The following is a 21,911-nucleotide window of genomic DNA, read 5'->3' as shown; positions in this document are numbered from 1 at the left end:
AGACAGCTGATTGTAATGTAGTAAATTTTGATTCCCAAGTATCTCATTAAGTATTCCCAAGTATTTCATATATTCAGTGTTAAAATAAAATGATTTGGGCTGGGCGCGGTGGCACACGCCTGTAATCCCAGCACTTTGGGAGGCCAAGGCAGGCGATCACTTGAGGTCAGGAGTTCGAGAGCAGCCTGGCTAACATGGTGAAACCCCATCTCTACTGAAAGAAAAAAAAAAAAATTCCTCGGGTGTGGTGTGTGCCTGTAATCCCAGCTACTAGGAGAAATGCTTGAATCCGGGAGGTGGAGGTTGCAGTCACCTGAGATCACACCACTGCACTCCAACCTGGGTGACAGAATGAGATTCGTTCTCAAAAAAATTAATAAATAAAAAATAAATAAATAAAATAAATGATTATTGATATTTTTAAAGAAAACAAAATATAAATGTTTTAATAAATTGCAGTTACATTCTTTTAACAAAAGTGCTTTAGAGTGTGCATAAGCAAGAAAAAACTAAAAGTTGTCTTGAAGTCTACAACTGTCATTTCCCTCCGTGTAATACTGCTCTACATTCATGAAACCCTGTTTTTCTTGTTTGATACATTTGCCCAAGAGCTTGTCCTAGAGCTAAATTTTTCAACACTTCCCATGTATCACTTAAATAACAATTGTACTAGAGTTTGTTTTTATTACTGAAGGCAAAAACTCCATTTTATTTTTGCCTGCCCATAAAAAATTGTTGTATCTGATATTTTAAAAAATGTACATTTTAAAGTGCCCTATCGCATAATATGATCACAGGAAGAGAAAGTCATGTTAAAAATTAGCAAAGTAATTGTTTCTGCACAGAATGCATTTCTCAATTTGGGCAGTTCTCCCAGAATAAAGTAAACAAGTAAAGCAACTAGCACTCTCACTAGAACAGTGACAAGACATTTTCTTTTTAGTTTCTTTTCACGTATTAGTCTATTAGGATACTTGAATACTGTCTCTCTATGCTGGTGTCTAAAACCCTCAAAGGAGAGTACAATTGCAGGATAAACGAAGAGTGTCCAGGAAGAGAACTAGAGAAGAAAGGAAACAGATGGTCTCTGTGCTCGGTGAGCTTGGAAGCTGTCTAAAGCAAACTCGATTGGACCCTCCAAACCCCTATTTCAGATCAATCCATAAGGCTCAGCTGAGTTCGGCCTCCTGGCCCAAGAAAGCAAAAGCCAGCAACCTGGCTGGTCGGCGGCTCCCTCGCCAGGGTCGCCCCACAGCGAGACCATGCCTTTCTCACCCCTACCCCCCAAAACCAAAACAAAACAGAACCCAAGCCCAAGCGGTGCTTGCTCGTTTCTTTTGTCTTGCTCAACGCTGACCACTTTTTTCCGGAGAAGGTTAACGTTAAGGGAGCCCGGGGGAGCTCCCTGCGACCCCGCCAGGTGCTCCCCGAACCCCCGTCCCCATCAGAGGAATGAGGCGACCACCGAGCGGGGTCGGGCGGCCAGGTCCTCCCCGGCACTCCCGCCCCGGCTCCTGGAGGAGAGCAGGGACCGCCGACCTGGGGCAGCCAGGGACGGAGGGGACCCGCGCAGAGCCAGGCCCGAGGCCCCGGGCGCCCCCACGACCCGGCGGCCACCCAGGGCGCCTGCCTGGGGCCTCACCCCACCCGGGGCCAGGGCCGCCGAGGGCCGGACCGAGGCCGCCCAGCTTGTCCCCGAGGCCGCCGGGAAGCGTAGGCCGCCGCCATCCCCGGCCTGCCGTGCGCCCGCAGCCCGCGGCCTTACCGCCTCCACGGCGTGCTGCAGGATGGAGGTAAACTTGGAGAACATCCTGTCCCGGGACTGCAGCAGCCTCTCCCGGGACGACCTGGAGAGCTCCTCAATCCGCCGCCGCCGCCCCTGCTGCGGCTGCCGGGGCCGCTCCAGAGTGAAGGCCGGTGCGGGGCGGGGAGGACCAGCTGAGGACCGAGGCAGGGCCTGGCCCGGCCGCTTCAGGTGTGCGCTGGCGGCGCGGCGGCTCTGGAGGGCGCCGGGACGCGGAGGCGGCGAGGAGGGCGTTCGGCTCGGACTCGGGGCCCGGGGAAGCTCCGGCGGTGGCTCGGGTTGGGACACGGTGGCAGCTCGGCTCAGGTTCCTTCCGCCCGCTCTGCCCGCCGCGGCCTGCAGGGGGCGCCGCCGCGGCCCGGGGAGACCCGGCCAGGCCTGCCCTGCGGCGGGGCCGCTAGACGCCGCGGGGGCGGGGCGCCGGGGGCGCGGTGAGGCCTCGGCCTCCCCCGGGGCAGGAGGCGGCCTGGGGGCAGCCACCGCCCTCTCCCGGCTTTCTCAGCGCGCATGGGACACCGGCTTTCTGACATTTTTACAGCTCAGCGGTTCTCAAGAGTTTTGTTTCTCCAGTGGAAGTAACAGGCTGACTTTGTAGGGACGCGCAGCCGTCCGTATATGCGTATAGTATTCAGAGGTTCTTTCTGTAAGGACCGATTTGGAAGACTCGTAAGGAAACAGTGTTCTTTAAGCAAACATTGGCAATGGATTTAAATGCTCAGAATTTGAACAAATCAACGACTGCAGGTGAAATTAACTTGCTAACTGTAAAATATATTATTCGACATTGAAACAGGAAATCCCACATGAGCACATGGTAAGACGGCTGGCTCTAAATAGCCCATTAAAATATTTGTATATAATATATAGTAGAATTTATCTGTGACATGGTTGATAGGTGTAGTGATTCAGAACAGCATTTTCTATTCAGTTATCAGATGATACCGGAAAACAGTAGCGAGGGAAAGAATCTGAAAGGAGTCTAATAAATGTCTAAGGTGGATAAATAGAACTACAAGGTAAGCACTTGGGTGGAGGTTGCTTAAAATTCTCCCCAACAGTGTATTAGTGAAGCCTTGAAGAAGCAATTCAGGCTAGTAAAGTTTAGGTTGAGTTAATACAAACTATGAAAATATTTGTATCCTGAAGAAATTTGTTTTATGCTGGTATTGGCATTTTACCAAAAGGATCATTAAGTTGTTAAGATGAGGTGGGGAGTGAGTTTTGCATGACCAGTGATGAAAATATGTATCTGGCCCAGGCGCGGTGGCTCACGCCTGTAATCCCAGCACTTTGGGAGGCACAGGTGGGAGGATCACTTGAGCCCAGGAGTTCAAGACCAGCCTGGCTAACAACATGGTGAAACTCTGTCTCTATTAAAAATACAAAAAAAAAAAAAAAAAAAAAAAGCCGGGTGTGGTGGTGTAATGGGATTACATGCTTGTAATCCCAGCTACTTGGGAGGCTGAGGCAGGAGAATCTTTGAACCCTGGGGGCAGAAGTTGCAGTGATCTGAGATTGCGCCATTGCACTCCAGCCTGGACAAGAGTGAAACTCCGTCTCAAAACACACACACACACACACACATATATGTATACATGCATACACACATACGTTTATACACACACAAATATATGCACACATATATTTACACATAGGTGTATATACATATATACACATACACACATATATATATCTGTAATTGATTCATGGAACAGAGAAAAGGTAGAAAAGGTGGCTGCCATATAGAGTGGTGGTAACTGGCCAGGCTCTGGGGCTGGGTAGCCTAAGTCCCAGCACTGCCACCCACGGTGGAAAGTTATTTAACTTCTTTGTGTTTTTATTTGCTTATATGTCAAAAAGGGAGAACAGTACCTACCTCCTGAGGTTGTTGTGTGAATTAATTAATATATGTAAAACACTTTAACAGTGCCCAGCCCTAGTAAGAGATGCACAGGCACTTATAATTGTTCTGAGTTGTAGTAGTGGTATTTAGCAAAATAATAGAGCCAGAAATCAAGAATTAAGGAGGAGATCTTAACTGGGCTTCTTTTCTCCCCTGTTTTTGTGGTTTATATCCCTGCGGTGCTCCACGGCAGATAAATACAACCTTAATTTTCTGTGCACTACCCCCAGAATGCTGGAGGCATCCTCTGCTGTTTTGTGCCCCTTACCAAATTCTGGCTAATTGTGTCTGCTTCAACTGAGAGCACGTAATGTTGCTTATTATTATTATATTCATACACAGTTTAAGATGGTTAGTCATATTATTAACCATAATTAGTTTCATGATCTAATTATCATGCATTTATATGGCATTTTGTAGTTCCAAAATGCCTTACAACCACTAATTGTATGAGGAGGTCTTACTTAGAGTTGTGTGTATTCAATGATGTCTATCTTTGTATACTTATAAACACAATAAAATATATGTTTTGCTCTAGATTAATATCAATATTTAGGATGCTGATTCATCTACCTGCTATCTAGGTTTCAAGACATACAAGTTGGACTAGAATTATAACTGAGCAGATATTCCTATTTCTGATTGTCATCCTAGAATGCCTGCTGTGACACTGACGTCAATTAGCCTAAAACATGGGCACAGTTAGACATGCCCCCAAAACCTGTGATTTGAGAAAACACAAGAAAACGTTCCCCTAGCCTCCCAAACACTTAGGTATGGGTACCTGAAATTTCTCAGAACTTAATGCCTTTATCCCTTTGGCTTAAGCCAAATAAGAAACTCAGTCCTTGTTAAAATGAAAATACTCTTGGGAGATATAACACATTAAACTCTGTCATTCATTAGACCTCAAAGGGAATGAATTGGTTAAATCCTTTTCAAAAATGAAGTTTAATTAGTGAAGACACAGAAAAATCTAGAAAATTGGAACCCAGTTGGGATGGAGTTGAGAAAAGAGATAAAAATAAATCTATCTTTTTAAAAAAACTTTTTAATAATAGTCATTCTGACTGGTATGAGATGGTATTTCATTGTGGTTTTTATTTGCATTTCTCTAATCAGTGATATCGAGCTTTTTTTCATATGCTTGTTGGCCACATATATGTTTTCTTCTAAAAAATGTCTGTTCATGTCCTTTGTGCACTTTTTAACGGGGTTGTTTGTGTTTTTTTTCTTATAAATTTGTTTAAATTCCTTATGGATACTGGGATATTAGGCCTTTGTTAAATGCATAGTTTGCAAATATTTTCTCTTATTCTGTAGGTTGTCTGTACACTGTACAACAAACCCCCATGACATGAGTTTCACCTATATAGCAAACCTGCACATGTATCCCTGAACCTAAAATAAAAGTTTTAAAAAGAAAGAGAAATAGACTTAGATGATACCTGCTTCCAAAGTTTGGCAGAGTTCTGGAATTTGTGAGTTGAACACATGAATTGTTAGCAACATTCCCTCCTCAAATCACACTAAAATGACAGTAAAGGGATTTTCCAAAGCATATGCCCAAAAGGATAAATTAGGAGAGGAGAGAACAGCAACAGCGTTTTCAGAATTAGAAAGTAGCCATAAAATGGGTTAACTCTGACGTGGCTGACCTAAGAAAGCTGAATCCTAAGCCAACAATGAAGAAAGCCAGGAATCAAAAGTCATCCCTTGTTATCCTCCACGGAGGCTTTGTTCCAGGACCTCCGAAGGGCACCAAAGCTTGAGGATGCTCAAGTCCCTATTGTAAAATGGTGTGGTATTTGCATGTAACCTAGGCATCAATCTCCAATATACTTTAAATCATCTCTAGGTTTCTATAATACCTAATACAACATAAATGCTATGTAAATAATTGTTATACTTTATTGTTTAGGGAATAATGACAAGAAAAACCTGTACATGTTCAGTACAGATACAATTTTTTCCCCAAATATTTTCAAAAGTGTTGAAAGAGGTTGCCTCTGTGGAACAGGAAATTGGGAGTTTGGGAGGAAGGACAGAAGCTTTCATAACACACCTTGTAATACCTCTTAACTAAACCCTGTGCTGGTGTAACACAAAGTTTGTTTGTCAAGGGGAGAAACTAGGAGCAGGAAACCATTTCTGATGCTTTTGTCTAAGTTTAGACGAGGTATTATAAGGGTTCATCCATGTAGGAATAGGAAGGAGATGGTAGACTTGATAGATGAGATGTGATCAACCAAATTTTCCAAGTGATAAAAGGAGTGATTTGGTAAAGTGAAAGATGTTGCTGGAGTTTCTAGCTTGGAAGGAGTTAGTTGAAGAAGCCATTAATTGAAATAGGGACCATGGAGATGTAGAAAGGTGATGAGATGGATTTTTTTTTAATATGTTAGCATTTGATTATCTATACAATTACATCTGTGTGAAGACAGAGTATGGGGTGATGAGTTTGAGTTAGGAAGTAAAGAGAGAGATCTAGGCTGGTAATAAAGACTGGAGGATCATTTCTTTCTTTCTTTATTTCTTTTTTTCTTTTTCTTTTTTTTTTGAGATGGAGCCTCGCTCTGTTACCCAGGCTGGAGTGCAGTGGCGCGATCTTGGCTCACCGCAAGCTCCACCTCCCAGGTTCATTCCATTCTCCTGCCTTAACTGCCTCCCCCCACTCCCCCACGAGTAGCTGGGACTACAGGCGCCCGCCACCACGCCTGGCTAATTATTTTGTATTTTTAGTAGAGGCAGGGTTTCACTGTATTAGCCAGGATAGTCTTGATCTGCTGACCTCCTGATCCGCCCGCCTCTCTCGGCCTCCCAAAGTGCTGGGATTACAGGCGTGAGCCACCGCGCCCGGCTGGAGGATCATTTCTTAAACATGGTGATGGAGATATGAGAAAAAAATGAGGTAGTTTAGTGAGATGGTATAAAGGAAAAAGAATGGATGCAAACTTGAGGACTTCCTGCATTTAAAGAGTAGGAAATGGAAGAAGAGCTCATTTAGAAACAGCAGTCAGCGATAAGAAAACATACAGTAAAGAAGTTCAGGGAGAAGCGAGTTTCAAAAATTGAGAGGCTGGTTCAAGGTATGAAGATAAATTAGCTCAGTTCTGCGGTTGCCACAGAAACAAAAGGGAAGCTGATGGATCTCAGAACCTTTCATAAAAACCGTGAAGACCCTGGTGTTCAGTGTCGTATTTTCTTGGTGCATTCTAATTGCAGCTGCAGTGGGCAGTTCTGTGCATGTTCAGACCCACCTCATGGTGACAGTGTCTCACTTTAATCCCATGCGCCCTTTGTAGAATTTTTGTCACTGGAAATTCTCTGTGTAGACAAGCCTGCTCTTTCCAAAAGCACAATGGAGTTAGCACTGTAGGGGCAATACTTTTTTTCTTTTTTTTTTTGAGATAGAGTCTCACTGTCACCCAGGCTGGAGTGCAGTGGTATAATCTTGGCTCACTGCAACCTCTGCCTCCCGGGTTCAAGTGATTCTCCTGCCTCAGCCTCCTGAGTAGATGGGATTATAGGCGTGCACCACCACGCCTGACTAATTTTTGTATTTTTAGTAGAGACAGGGTTTCACCATATTGGCCAGATTGGTCTCGAACTCCTGACCTTGTGATCCACCCAACTCGTCCTCCCAAAGTGCTGGGATTACAGGCGTGAGCCACCGCGCCCAGCCTGTAGGGGCAATTCTTAGCCAATAGGGGATGGAATCTGATGGATAAACACTGCGGTGCCCTGTCTTCCTGGTAGACAATTGTGGGAATCAAATCTAGGAAGTGTTCTGAACACTCTTCAGGAAGTCCTGTGGGATCAAGTACACACTGACCACAGTGGTGACCACAGTGGTGACGCTTTTCCTCCTTTCCTCTCATTCTCCTTACTTCCTCACTCTGTGATCTGCAGTGAACTTCCTACGGTTAAGTCTTTGTCTTAGGCTCCACTTTTGAGAAAACCCACTATGTTTGGGAGTTGGAGTGGGAGAAACTTAAAGGGAAAGTCTAAGTGCCACAAATTGGATATAGGCTAAGGAAGATACACTTGCACTGCCCCCTGCCCCCACCACAGGCTAGGAAATTACAATAAAGGAAGTATCTCCTGGAAATGAGCAGTGCTGCATATCAGAAAAATCTCAAATAACAGTGGCTTAAGGAAGTTTCTTCTTCAAGTAAAAGAAGTTTGCCTTGTAAGTAGTCATGACTATAGCATGACGAATCCATGAGGTCATCACGGAGCCACAGTCTTAGCTTTCTGCACCACCATCCAGTACTGTCACACTCAGGATCCCTTCGTGGTCCCATATAGGTGCTGGAGCTGTAGTTACCAATTTTAGGGCAGTAGCAGGAGGAAGGAGAGAAAAGAGGAATTACCTTCTTCCTTTGAACAAATCCATTCTGAAAGTTCTACACTTCTGCTTACATTTCATTGGTCAGAACTTATGTAACCATACATCATGGTTAAAAAAGAAATCTGGGAAATGAAATGTTTAATTCTATGTAACCAGCAGAAAAATTAAAAATACATAGTATAACTTTCAAATTTAGTACAAAAATTTTTGCTCCATCCAATGCACTATAATAAAGAAGATAAAAGATACTGAAAAAAGAAGCCTGATGCTAGGCATGGTGGCTCACACCTGTAATCCCAGCACTTTGGGAGGATGAGGTGGGCGGACTACTTGAGGCCAGGAGTTCAAGACCAGCCTGAGCAACGTAGTGAGACCCCACTCTATTTTTAAAAAAAAGAAGCCTGAAAAATAAAAAACACAAAATAGGTCTTTCTATTATAATAAATGTAAATGAGTTTAGCTCATCAATTAAAAGGCAGAGATACATACACTGGATTTTTAAAATGACACTGTATTTTCCAGAAGAGACACATTTAAAAGGGAAGAGAAAGATTGAAATCAATAAATCAAAAAAGATATACCAGAGAAATATAATCAAAGAAAAACTAGAATAACAATTACATCAGACAAAATAGAGTCGAAGTTGCAAAACATCACAAGGGATAAAGACAGATAAAGCATACTAGTAACATAATAATAGATCAAGAAGACATATGTTTATGGTCATAAACGTGTTTATTAATATAAATGCAAAATTTATAAAGCAATAACTGACAGAATTACAGAGAGAAATAGATGAATAAACTATTATATTTGGAGATTTTAATTCATCCCTCATATAATCAGACAGATCAAACTCAGAAAATAAGCAAAAATGTAGGCTATTTGAATAACATGAGTAATAAACTCAAAGTAGATGTTATGGAGAAATGTATACACATCAAAGAAATCACATTTTCAAGCATACATGGAATATTTACAAAGTTTGATTATGTATCAAGCCACAAAGGAAACCCAAGGAAATTCTAAAAACACATTCATTTTTTTAATGAAACTAATTGAGCAAAACATACACCCACACACAAAAATGGAGGTTATATCCTAGTGAGAAAAATCAATAACAAAACACAAAATTGCATGTAGTGATAAATGCTGTGAAGAGAATAGAATACGGGGATAGAAGATGATTTGGGGAAGTGTTATTTTAAATTAGGTGGCCAGGTAAGTCTTCTCTGAAGAGGTGCTGTCTGAATGAAGCTAGGACATTAGCTGTGTGAATAGGAAAGAGATGAGCGTTTCTGGCAGAGAGAAGAGTGAGTGCAAATGTCTTACGATGGGAAAGAGTTTGATACGTCTCAGGAAGGCCAGTGTGGCTGGAATAGATAAGTGACTGAGGAGAAAAATGTAGTTGAATATACAGGTAGAGAGGAAACCATGTCAGATCATGTAGAGCAGTTTATTCTCAATGCTATCCAAAAGTCACCTTTTCTTAATGTAAAAATATTAATGGAAGTATAACAAAATATACAGATTCATATATGTACAGCTGAATGAATTTTCACAAAGTGAACCACCTGGGCACTCAGCACCTAGATTAAGAAAGGGAGGATACCACAACCTTAGAAGCCTCTTTGTGCCCTTTCCTGGTCAATTACCCTTGCCATGGGTTACCACTCTTCTGACTTCTTTATTTTTTATTTTTATTTTTGTATTTTTAGTAGATATGGGGTTTCACCATGTTGGCCAGCCTGATTTTGAACATCTGACCTCAAGTGATCTGCCCACCTCGGCCTCCCAAAGTGTTGGGATTATAGATGTGAGCCATCGTGCCCAGCCCTATTTTTTATTTTTAAATTTTATTATTTTTTCTCTTTTTGTGCCACATCTCACCTGGATATTCTGACTTCTAACACCATAGATTAATTTGCCTCATCTGTTTTATCTCATTATTATTATTATTATTATTAGAGACAGAGTCTCATTCTGTGCCCAGGCTGAAGTGCAGTGGCACGATCTCGGCTCACTACAACCTCTGCCTCCCAGGTTCAAGCAATTCTCATGCCTCGGCCTCCCTAGTAGCTGGGTTTAAAGGCATGCACCACCACGCCCAGCTAATTTTCATATTTTTAGTAGAGACGGGGTTTTGCCATGTTGGCCAGGCTGGTCTCGAACTCCTGGCCTCAAGTAGTCTGCCTCGGCCTCCCAAAGTGCAGGGATTATAGGTGTGAGCCACCATGCCCAGCCTTGTTTTGAACTTTATGTAAATGGGATCATATAGTATGTATTTTGTCATTGTTGGAGGCAATGTTCTCAGTCAAGTTTGTTAACATTGTGGTTCTGATCTTCTGTATCCTTAATGATTATTTGTCTGCATGTTCTGTCAGCTTTCGAGATGTGTGATTGGCTCCCACTCTGGTGGAGCCACTATTGTGACTTTTTCTACTTTTAGTTATGCCAAGTTTTGCTTTATATGTTAATATTTTGAAGCTATGTTATGTGTATGTTCAGATTTTGACTTTTGGTCCCTTCTGGTGGATTGACCTCTTTATGCTTATGTATGTCCCTTTTATGACAATGCAATTCAGGCTTTTCTCCTAATGGTTTGGGTCCAAGGAACCACAACCTGCTGAGGTGCTTCCTGAGGGCAAAGGGATGTGGAATAAGTGGTAGAAGGTGGTATATATGGGCCGGGTGCAGTGGCTCATGCCTGTAATCCCAGCACTTTGGGAGGCTGAGGTGGGCAGGTCACCTGAGATCGGGAGTTCAAGACCAGCCTGACCAACATGGAGAAACCCTGTCTCCACTAAAAATACAAAATTAGCCAGGCATGGTGGTGCATGCCTGTAATCCTAGCTACTCGGGAGGCTGAGGCAGGAGAATCACTTGAACCTGGAAGACAGAGGTTGTGGTGAGCCGAGATTGTGCCATTGCACTCCAATCTGGGCGACAAGAGCGAAACTCCATCTCAAAAAAAAAAAAAAAGAAGAATAAAAAAAAAAGAAGGTAGTATATACTAGCTCTGACCATATGACCGCATGACCAGTTGTAGAAATGAGCTAGTGCAGTTGTATTTCTTCCTTATTTTGATATGGATATATTTGTATGTATACTTTATAAAATTTTTTATTTTTTGTCAGGATGGTATCTCACTATGCTGCCCTGGCTGGTTTTGAACTCTTGGGCTCAAGTGATCCTCACACCTCCGCCTCCTAAAGTGCTGATATTACAGACACGAGCCACCATGCTTGGCCTGTTTGTATGTAGAAACTTGAGACAATCTAGAATGCCCCATTTCATTACCCTGAAATGCATCAAAGCTACACCATAGTTTTTACATGTGGTAGAGTAGTTGTCATTGTATTTTTTTTCAAAAAACTTGTTTTCTTCCCACTCTTATTTTCCATCTTCTCAGTATTTAAACTACAATATATCAAAGGGAGAGTATGAATTAGCTCAAAGAATGCCCAAAGAGCAAGAGACAGATTTTATAGCCTCTTTTGGAAAAGTAGTTGGTGTGTTGTTAATTGTGCACAAGATAGTTGTACTCCGTTAAGTAGAAGCCTAAATTTTGAATTGTCTTCATATGGAAATTGTGATTTAAAGTGATACATGCCAACATGACAAAAGATGGACTGTAGAGGTTTTGTAGTGTGTTGATCTGGTTAGGCTGAACTGTGTTTCCCATAATTTCCTTTCCTATGTTTCCAGGTAAGCGTGTGCCACAAGCGACATACTTGTGTGAGATTTGGAGGACAGAGTGGAGGAGCAACTATATCAAGAGTATTGTTTTTTGTGCTTAGAGGCTGGGGAAGGGTCTCCAGGTGCTTTTGTGGCCCATGCATATTGTTATTTTATCTGCTGGCTTATCTCCTTGCTGTGGGGCAGGAACCAAGCTGCAGCTGTTCCATCTTTCCCTGGATCTTCCTTCAGCTTCACTGACTCCTCATCTGACTGTGTATCCTCAACCAGATGTGTGTTTATCTCTATGACAAAGAGCACTGGGTTCTTCTGCAGGATACCCACATCATGAAGGTTGGAGACAGAGAGAGCCTGACATGGGTACCAGTCAATGCTCCTGGGTTCCATCTTGTCCTTGCTGCTTTGCATCCCCTGATAGCCTTCTTCCCAACTGCCTGCCCTGCAGACTTCAAGCTGCAGTATTAGATATGAAGGCAACAGCCTTCTAGACTTTATCAGCTACCATTACTGCATACGGTCAAATCCCAGTAATACATCCACATGTGTGGTCCTAATGGTTCTGAATCTCTAACTGAATATTAGTCCTATCTAATATAGACCTATATAAAATGGTAAAATTGTATTTAGGGAAGTGTGATTTTTCCTTCCATTATTCCTTCCGTTTTTTCCACTCATACCCTGTAAAACCAGTGTCATAGGTTTTAGCAGTTACCTTTAAGTTTTCTAAGATATAACTTGAGAAGACCTAGAATGCTTCATTTTATTACCCTGAAATGCATCAAGGCACGACCATAGTTTTTACCTGTGGTAGAGTAGTTATCATTGTATTTTATTGTATTTTCTTTTCAAATGGATTTGAGTCATTCATTGCATTTTATCCTGAAACTATGTTGATGGTGATAAGAATTTTGGGTTCCAATTTTTGGTGGCTTAATGAGAACAGTTTTGAACTGCCGTTGGCTTAATGAGAACTCTTTTGAACTGACATTGTTTCAGGAAGTGACTTGACAGGCATGGACTGTGAAAGTGAAATCTATACTGTGAACTTTTGAATTGATGCTGTCACTGTTTAAGGAGCCATGGTACAGACAACAGAGGTAGTAGGTCTGCTAGCAGCACTGACTCTTAGCTGTGAAACTGATCTTCTTCAGAAAGATCCCTTTTAAAGTGAGGACTTCAATCTGTAGTTTGGAGCTATTAAGCAGTATGTGTCAGGTAACAATCTAGGTTCTGCATATGGCTTAATCAATAAATAAAGGGGTTTGATTTTTCCATCTTGTAATGGTCAAGAAGTCAAGCAGTTCCCAAGCAGCAGGGTGTTGGGAGGCTGGTAGGGTTGCTTGTCATACTTCCACAGATTTGACTGGGAAGGAAACAAGTCCAAGGGGGAATTAGAAACTTTATTACTTGGGTCACAGCAGGAAGTATGAGCTTTCCTCTGGTTCGCATGTGTCCGCCGAGGTTTGCATGTGTCCCCCCAGAGTTCATGTGTTGAAAACTTAATCCCCAATGCAACAGTGTTGGGAGGTGGGGCCTAATAAGAGATGATTAGATCGTGAGGGCTCTGTCCTCATGAATGGATTACTGTCATTATTACAGAAGTGGGTTATTGTCAAAGTGGGATTATTATAAAAGGGAGTTCAGGCCAGGTGTGGTGGCTCATGCCTGTAATTCCAGCACTTTGGGAGGCTGAGGCGGGTGGATCACTGAGGCCAGTAGTTCGAGACCAGCCTGGCCAACATGGTGAAACCCCGTCTCTACTAAAAATGCAAAAATTAGCTTGGCATGGTGGCACGCACCTGTGGTTTCTCAGCTACTCATGAGGCTGAGACAGGAGAATTGGTTGAGCTCAGGAGGCAGAGGTTGCAGTGAGCCGAGATCGTGCTACTGCACTCCAGCCTGGGTGACAGAGCTAGACTCTGTCTCAAAAAAAAAAAAAAAAAAACGAGTTGGAATTCAGCCCTTTCTCTCCCACTGTCATGTTCTCTTGCCCTCCCACCTTCTGACGTGGGACGATGCAGCAAGGAGGCCCTCGCCAAATGCTATTATCTTGATACTGAACTTCCCAGCCTCCAGAACTATGAGAAATAAATTTCTTTTTAATAAATTACCCAGTCTGTGGTATTCTGTTGTAACAACACAAAACAGACTTAAACAGGCTTCATGCTTCCATCCGTTCTCTGTGCACTGAAGTCCCATAGGAGTCAGTGTGGATCAACCTCAGGTAGATGCTACATACACAAGTTTGTGTCACAACTGAGAAACGCTAAGCATAGGAATCCTCCAATCTTATAAGGGGGCAGCTAGCAAACCTGCCCATCCTCCTCTCTGGAGAGAGACATTATCTTTAAGTATTCTGGAATGTAAGCAAATCTTTCCTGAGGAGAGGGAAACTTTTCTATCCTGGAATGTCTCTGGGTGTCTCTATCTCTACAATCCTGGTCAGGAAACACATCGGCCCTCTGACCTGGAAAGAGACACTATGCTAGACACACATCCTTGTAAAGCTAGTCCAGGGTAAGTTGAAATGCCATGGAGAATTGCCTGCCAAAAGTAATAACTGGTAAAGAATGACTTGAGGGGAGAACTAGGTCTTCGCAACACTGGGTCACTAGCCTCACATTGTCTCCCTCAAGAGGAGGTTTCTTAGGGTGGCTTGAATAAATTTTTGCGTAGTCTATAATTGCAGACACATATTGGAAGGCAAACTCCAACACCTGATTTATTACTCTTTATTTGTACTCTGTGATTCCCATATCCTTTGGAGTCTGGGCCATCACTAAGGCGTGGCTTGGAGTGGTCTTGGGAAGTTGCAATCTTGCTAACCTCCATGATCTGGCAACTGCTCTAGTGATGTTTTAAAATAGTTTTAAAATTTCAAAACAATTTAAAAATTATAATAGAGGTGCAAATACAGTTCAAAACACCTGCACCATTTGAGGGTAAGCTGCTGACATTATGTCTATCACTCCTATGTACTTTAGTGTGTATTTCCTGCAAACAAGAACATTCTTTGATGTAACCGCAATCCAACTATATTAGTTTCCTGGGGCTGTCATAACGAATTACCACAAACCTGATGGCTTAAAATAACAGAAATTTATTTTCTCATAGTCTGGAGGCCAGAAATCTGAAATGAAGGTGTCAGCAGGGCTGTGCCTCCCCTAAACCCCAAGGCTCCAGGGGAGGATCCTTCCTTGCTCCTTCCAGCTTTTGGTAGCTCCAGGCGCTCCTTGGCTTGTGGCCGCATCGCTCTAATTTCTGCCCCCCTCTTCACACGGCATTCTCATCTTGCGTCTTCTCTTCTCTGTGTGTCTCTTATGAGGACACTTGTCATTGGATTTACAGCTCACCTAGATAATCCAGAATGATCTCATTTCAAGATTCTTAAGTTAACTACATCTGCAAAGATGCTTTTTTCAAATGAGGTCACAGGTTTCAGAGATTAAGATGAAGACATATCTTTTCGGGGGACACCATTCAACCCACTACAATAACCAGCATCTGTGTATTGAAATCAGTATCAGTGTTGAAATTGCTGTTACCTCATCTGCCGACCCCACTTCAGATTTCAGCAGTTGTTTCAATATCCTTTATAGTAAAAGGATCCAGTTCAGAATCCCATGGTGTATTTAGTTGTCATGCCTCTTTAGCGTCCTTCAGTCTGGAACAGTTTCTTGGTCTTTCCTTGCCTTTCATGACTTGACATTTTTGAAGATTATAGGCTGGTTATTTTGTCAAATGGCCTTTAATTTAGGTTCCCAGCGTTCTCTCATAATTAGATTCAGATGTGCGTTCCTGGAAGGCCTGCCAGAGACATTTTCTTCCTGTGCATCCTATCAGGTGGCACCTATTTCCTTCCTTCCTTCCTTCCTTCCTTCCTTCCTTCCTTCCTTCCTTCCTTCCTTCCTTCCTTCCTATCTTTTTTTTTTTTTTTTTGAGATGGAATTTTGCTCTTGTCACACAGGCTGAAGTGCAATCGCACGATCTCATTTCACTGCAACCTCCGCCTCCCGCATTTGAGCGATTCTTCTGAATCAGCCTCCCGAATAACTGGGATTACAGGTATGTGTGACCACGCCTGGCTAATTTTCTTTTTTTTTTTTTTTTTTTGTATTTTTAGTAGAGATGAGGTTTCACCATGTTGGTCAGGCTGGTCTCGAACTCTTGACCTCAAGTGAACCACCTGCCTTGGCCTCCCAAAGTGCTGGGATTACAGTCGTGAGCCACCACGCCTGGCCACCTATTTTCAGTTTGATCTATTGGTTAAAGTGGAGACCACCAGACTTCTCCACTGATAAGTTACTCTTTTCCTATGTATGTAAGTATCCTGTTCTTTGTCACACTTTCAATTTAATTCTATCACTGTGGACTTACAGTTTCTTATTTTAATCAAAGAGTTATAAACCATTACTATTATTTTTTCTTCTTTGTCTTTTGTTTTGTTTTGTTTTTTTTAGGTGGAGTCTCTCTATGTCACCCAGGCTAGAGGGCAATGGCTCAATCTCAGCTCACTACAAACTCTGCCTCCTAGGTTCAAGCAATTCTCCTGCCTCAGTCTCCCGAGTAGCTGGAATTACAGGTGCATGTCACCTCACCTGGCTAATTTTTTTGTATTTTTAGTAGAGATGGGGTTTCACCATATTGTCCAGGCTAGTCTCAAACTCCTGACCTCAAGTGATCTGCCTGCCTCAGCCTGTCAAGGTGCTGGGATTCCAGGCGTGAGCCACTGCACCCTTCCTCTTCTTTGTCTTCATGTTATTATTTGATTCTCAAATTTTAGACAGTGGGAGTCCCTGCAGGCTGGCTGGCTTTTTCTTTTTTTTCTTTTTTCTTTTTTACAGGTCACCATCCTTCTTTGAGCATTTTCTTGCTTTCTGGCAGAAGACATTCCAGTCTTATTTCGTACTCTTCATGAATCAGTATAGATCCATATTTGTGACCATCTCTTGGCCCAGAAAAAGCAAAACAACCAAATGTACTGTTTGATGTTTTGCCCACTGGGAGGATTTTATTTCTCACCTCTTTTTTAAGGACACTCCTTGGAGTTGAAACATTGTAGGAGTCCTCTTCTGGTTGGTGCCAGCATGTCATGAAGCAGTATCTGTAAATCAGGCCTTCATTTTTTTCCCCTTAGCTGATGAAGAAGAATCCTCTCATGAGACCATTGGCATGGACTGAAGGAGAGGCAGCAAGACCTGAGGAGTAAGTGTTGTAAGATATTGAGTCACTTGCTCATGCAGCTTGTACATTGAACCTACTTGAACCTAATTTCTTATATGCTGTTTCCACTGAATGAAGGATTGCTGTTATCCATACTCAACATTATGCTTTGGTGGGTTAGATACCAGTGTTCGTGATGGCAGCTCGGATTGCACAATTACTTAATGTCCCATGTTTAGGCCTAGTAGTAATACAGGAGCTTTTTCTCAAAATAGGAATCATGATAGTAGAAGAGGGCGTGACTTTGCTCCAGAGACCTGTGGACCCTCCTACTGGGGTTTACCAGAGACTCCACATAACATCCCTATATGCCACAGACACTGAGCATCACTGGATCTGTTGAGTCATCAAGCCCAGTGGGCAAGACAGCCTGCATTACATCCTGGTTCTACTTCATAACCTTCTTTTGCTCTACTTTCTACTCAGAACCAACAGCCTTACAGGCAACTGGGAAAATGGGTTGGAGTAGTGTACAATAATAGCACGTAATATCTCCAAAAATTCAAGAAGGCCCCCAAATCATCATGTCTTCTTTTTAGTAATACACAATACAAAGTATAGTAACTTATATTTCATTTTGGAGGAGGTATCCTGACGTGTTCCAAACCACTGAATCCCTAGAAATTCAGCGTAGGCCTTGGAGGCCTACTTATGGAGGTTTTCTTCAACCCTCTGCCTCTAACGTGCCTTAATAAGACATCTAAGGGGCTTGCTACTTTCTGCTTATTAAGTCAAATCAGAATAATGCCATCACTTTGCTTATTAGGTAAAATGAGCATAATGCAGCAGATCATTGTGACATTCTATAGAGTGTCAAGATGATTGAAATTTCTGCAGATGAGATTAAAGCTGACAGCAGGAGGCTGGGTGAGGTGGCTCACACCTGTAAATCCCAGTACTTTGGGAGGCCGAGGTGGGTGGATCACTTGAGCTCAGGAGTTCAAGACCAGCCTGGTCAACATAGTGAAACCCTGTCTCTACTAAAAATACAAAAATTAGCCAGCCATGGTGGCTCACACCTGTAGACCCAGCTACCTGGGAGGCTGAGGCAGGAGAATCGTTTGAACCTGGGAGGCAGAGGTTGTAGTGAGTTGAGATCGTGCAACTGTACTCTAGCCTGTCTCAAAAAAAAAAAAAAAAAAAAAGAGGGCCGACAGCAGGAAAGTTGGCATCGCCCTAAGATACAATCGTAAGATGTCCCTAGAAACCAAATTTCTTCTAGTGGTCCTTGCAAATTGGTAATAGAGAATAAAAAGCACTTGCCAGAGCAATAGCTATATGCCAGGTGCTGCGACTGTGTTGATTTGCTTCAATAAAGAAAACATAGTAGAACAGCATCTGAGGTTGGAGTTACCACTTAAGAGTACGATTATTCACAGTCATTTTCTAAGACCTATTTACCTGCTGTACAGGCCGGACAGGTGAAATAAATGGGAATATAATAGTAATCACCAGATCTGTATTTTTCACATCTTTGATTTTTGCATGAATCTCTGCAGTTACCTCCAGGGATGCGGTTTTGCTTTTGGTTTATGATTTTGATAGGAAGAAAAAGTTTCAAGGGCTTCCACATCAGCCTTCCTACCATAACAGTCTTTACTTCACCAGTCAAAGAACCATTGCAGGGATTCTGCCTGTTGCCAAGCATGTCTATTCTAATTATACAGTCAGAGACGGGGGAAATCACCATAGGATGGGTATGTAGATGAACTTAGGCCAAAATACTATTTATTACATGAACATTATAAGCTACCACTTTGACTGGTGGAACACAGTATTATTATGGATCTTCAAGAAATTGTATCAGTTTAGGGCTAGTGTATAGAAGTTCTCAAAAAACTTGGGTATTCTTTCTCTAGTGTACGGTAACCTTAGAAAAATGTCCACAGGCCCCTTTGGGAATGACTTGGAGGAAGATGTATATTATATTCCTTTTACATTTTTGTACAGTCTTTCCTCAAGAGGACTAAGCCTCCCCATCACTCAAGAGACCCTGGATTCAAGAGCTGCCTAACATCTAGAAACTTGGTAAGAGGTCAAGACTTTAATGTAATTTGATTCAGATTTCTAGCCACCAGACATAGAGTTCTTACTGTTGTATTGATCAAGTGATACTTCAGTAGGCTGACCATTTATTCCAAGATGTATCATGATCCATAGTCTGCTAGGTTAAGACATTTTGATTATATTCCAGTACTTTCTGCTGTCATTACAGTAATTTCCTCTACCATGTTTCTGTTAGTTAAGTGCTTCCACGTGGCCTGTATCTCTTCTGAATCCCATCATTTCCACTGTCTCATTGGCAGCCTCTCTTACTGTCATCTCACCATCATGGAGCTTCTCAAGGATGCTTGCTCTCACTTCATTAATGCATTTCTCATGGAATAATGAACAGAGTGCCTTCTTAGCCTTCCGGAAGGATATAATGGGGGATGGATGTGCATATTGCAAATGATAAATGAGCTTCACATTCTGTTCCTCTGATCTATGAGTACACTCCTCCGTGTCTATGCCAAGGACATTCTAACAGGTCAACTTTGTAGAACATTGAGCCCAAAGTTCAGTCAGCCAAGCAAACTGTTAGAGCTGCTTCCAGCGGTGCTAGTTCACACACCTTAAACCCAGAATCTCTTGTAAATGCATTCATATGAGTACATTTGATATGATCTAATTTTATGTCTTTCCTTTTCGAGTACCACTTGTCAAATTCATTTCTAACGTATTTCCTAGGTTTTCTCTACATACTTCCCAATCTCTCTACATATTAGAAAAGTCTGGAAATTCTTTCAGCATATGAGCTATGTCTTCCTGGGTTAAACTTAACACTCATCACCTTAGAGGATCCTGATATTTGACTCCAGTTATGAGTCTAGAGTCATTCAGGAGTGGTCAGGGAGGGTCTTGAGGATAGGAATCTCTTTGCAAGGCAACTTCCCTGAGCTGTACAGGATCTTTAAGCAAACCTTGTCTCCTCAGACACACAGGAGGGTAGACTATTCTATTTCTTCTTGCAAGAGAGGCTTGGAGAGACTTGGGAGTTACAACATTTCAACTTTGTTCAGTTACACTTAGAGAACCCCATTACAAGTCTCTGGTCTACTCCCTCTGAGTGTCATAAATATAAGATAGTATGTCTTATGACAAGTCTGTGAATTCAACTGAAGTTATCATTTTGCAACCCAGACAACCAAATTTTGGGCCTGATTTTCAGTAAGTTTGACTCTATAGCTATATAAAAAAAATAGTAGATTATCTTAGGGCCATCATGGATTCTCTGTAGTTCTTTGTGATTTGAGATGATTTTTTTTTTTTTTTTTTTTTTTTTTGAGACAGAGTCTAATTCTGTTGCCCAGGCTGGAGTGCAGTGGCCTGATCTTGGTTCACTGCAGCCTCCACCTCCTGGTTCAAGCGATTCTCTTGCCTCAGCCTCTCAAATAGCTGGGATTACAGGCACCTGCCACCAGGCCTGGCTAATTTTTGTATTTTTAGTAGAGATAGGGTTTTGCCATGTTGTCCAGGCTGCTCTCAAACTCCTGACCTCAAGTGATCCACCTTCCTTGGCCTCCCAAAGTGCTGGGATTACAGGTGTGAGCCATCATGCCCATGTGGGATGAATCTTTAAAACCCTGGTTTTAAGCTGGGCGCAGTGATGTACACCTGTAATCCCAGCTACTCAGGAGGCTGAGGTGGAAGGATTGCCTGAGCCCAGGAGTTTGAAGCCAGCCTGGACAACGTTGCAAGACTCCATTAAAAAAGAAAACAAAAAATCAAACCAAAACAAAAAAAACACTAACTCTGATTTTTTTTTCTGTATTCTCTTTAGTGTAGTCAGAAGCAGCTAATCCACCCCACAGTTCTTACAGTCTTTATTACTACCATAGCCACTTGGTCTTTCAAGCCACTTGTTTCAGTAAAACGTAGACACTTCACACAAACAACTACAGGTGATAATTTTGTTCCTCATATGCCCTGCATATCCGCAAACCACTAGGTTCCAATTTCCAATTAACAAAGAGTTCAGTACTGCTTTCAAAGTTGAAGACATAACCAAACAATCCTAAATCCCATTTTTTGAGAGTTTATTTCCTGGGAGTACTCTGTCACCAGGTACCACATTGGTTAGGGTGTACTCAGGAAACAGAAACCACACTAGTCATTTCAGCAGAGAGAATGTAATATAAGAAATGTGTTATGGGCTAAGCGCGGTGGCTCATGCCTGTAATTCCAGCACTTTGGGAGGCCGAGGCAGATGAATCACTTGAGGTCAGGAGTTCGAGACCAGCCTGGCCAACATGGCAAAATGTATTTTTATTTTACACACACACACACACACAAAGAAATTAGCTGGGTATGGTGGCTTGCACCTGTGGTCCCAGCAACTTAGGAGATTGAGGCAGAGGATCACCTGAGCCCAGGAGGCAGAGGTTGCAGTGCCACTGCACTCCAGCCTGGGTGACAGAGCGAGACTCCATCTCAAAAAAATTTTTAAAAAATAAAAAAAAAAAAAAGAGTTCCATGGGACTTTTGCTTAAAAAAAGTGACAGGTAGACATCAAGGTCCAGAGATCATAAACTTCCAGGGGAACAAAGGGAAGAAGAGAAGTTTGTGTTTTTTAGAAACTGGAGACTCGGAGGAGGGCCCCATAGAGCCGGGGCTTAGATCCCTGAGGAAGAGATCCTGCCCTGCTGGTACTGGGGCCTCAGAGGGGGCACCTTAAAGCTAATTTTGGAAGTGCCCAAAAAAGTGAGAGACTAAAGCCACCAATGCACAGAGGAAAGTGCTGTTGCTGAGGTAACACTGATAGGAACAGCACAGAGCAGAAGAGGCAGTCCCGGCTTCTGCCTCCTACTCTCCCTCTAGCACCCACTACAGGCAGAACCGAACAGAGAACTACCTGGCAAAAAAAGGAAGCGTTTGCAGGCTCCCAG

General features: G+C 42.5%; 2 protein-coding genes across 4 annotated transcripts in view; one reads left to right on the top strand and one right to left on the bottom strand.

Annotated features, from left to right (window-relative positions):
- Nucleotides 1-2,128, bottom strand: part of FHIP2A (FHF complex subunit HOOK interacting protein 2A) — a 45,997-nt gene extending 43,869 nt beyond the window's left edge. The window contains exon 1 of the mRNA XM_028826899.2: nt 1,766-2,128. Coding sequence (XP_028682732.2) covers nt 1,766-1,810 — 45 coding nt within the window. The 5' untranslated portion in view covers nt 1,811-2,128. The remainder of the gene's footprint in view (nt 1-1,765) is intronic.
- A 137-nt stretch (nt 2,129-2,265) lies between these two features.
- ABLIM1 (actin binding LIM protein 1) overlaps nt 2,266-21,911 on the top strand; it is a 388,728-nt gene continuing 369,082 nt past the window's right edge. Inside the window, exons 1-5 of one of the 3 annotated variants that reach the window (XM_077947580.1) lie at nt 2,330-2,618; nt 15,728-15,825; nt 16,221-16,342; nt 16,898-16,965; nt 18,934-19,011. The gene's annotated coding sequence lies outside the window, so the exon portion shown is untranslated. Of the gene's footprint in view, nt 2,619-15,727; nt 15,826-16,220; nt 16,343-16,604; nt 16,966-18,933; nt 19,012-21,911 lie in introns of all 3 variants that reach the window. The other 2 variants (XM_077947579.1, XM_077947581.1) reach the window with 2 other exon arrangements.

Source organism: Macaca mulatta, chromosome 9 (genome assembly GCF_049350105.2).
Source record: "Macaca mulatta isolate MMU2019108-1 chromosome 9, T2T-MMU8v2.0, whole genome shotgun sequence".
NCBI lineage: Eukaryota > Metazoa > Chordata > Mammalia > Primates > Cercopithecidae > Macaca > Macaca mulatta.
The sequence above is the reverse complement of the archived record's forward strand: the minus strand, read 5'-3'. Positions and strand labels throughout refer to the sequence as shown.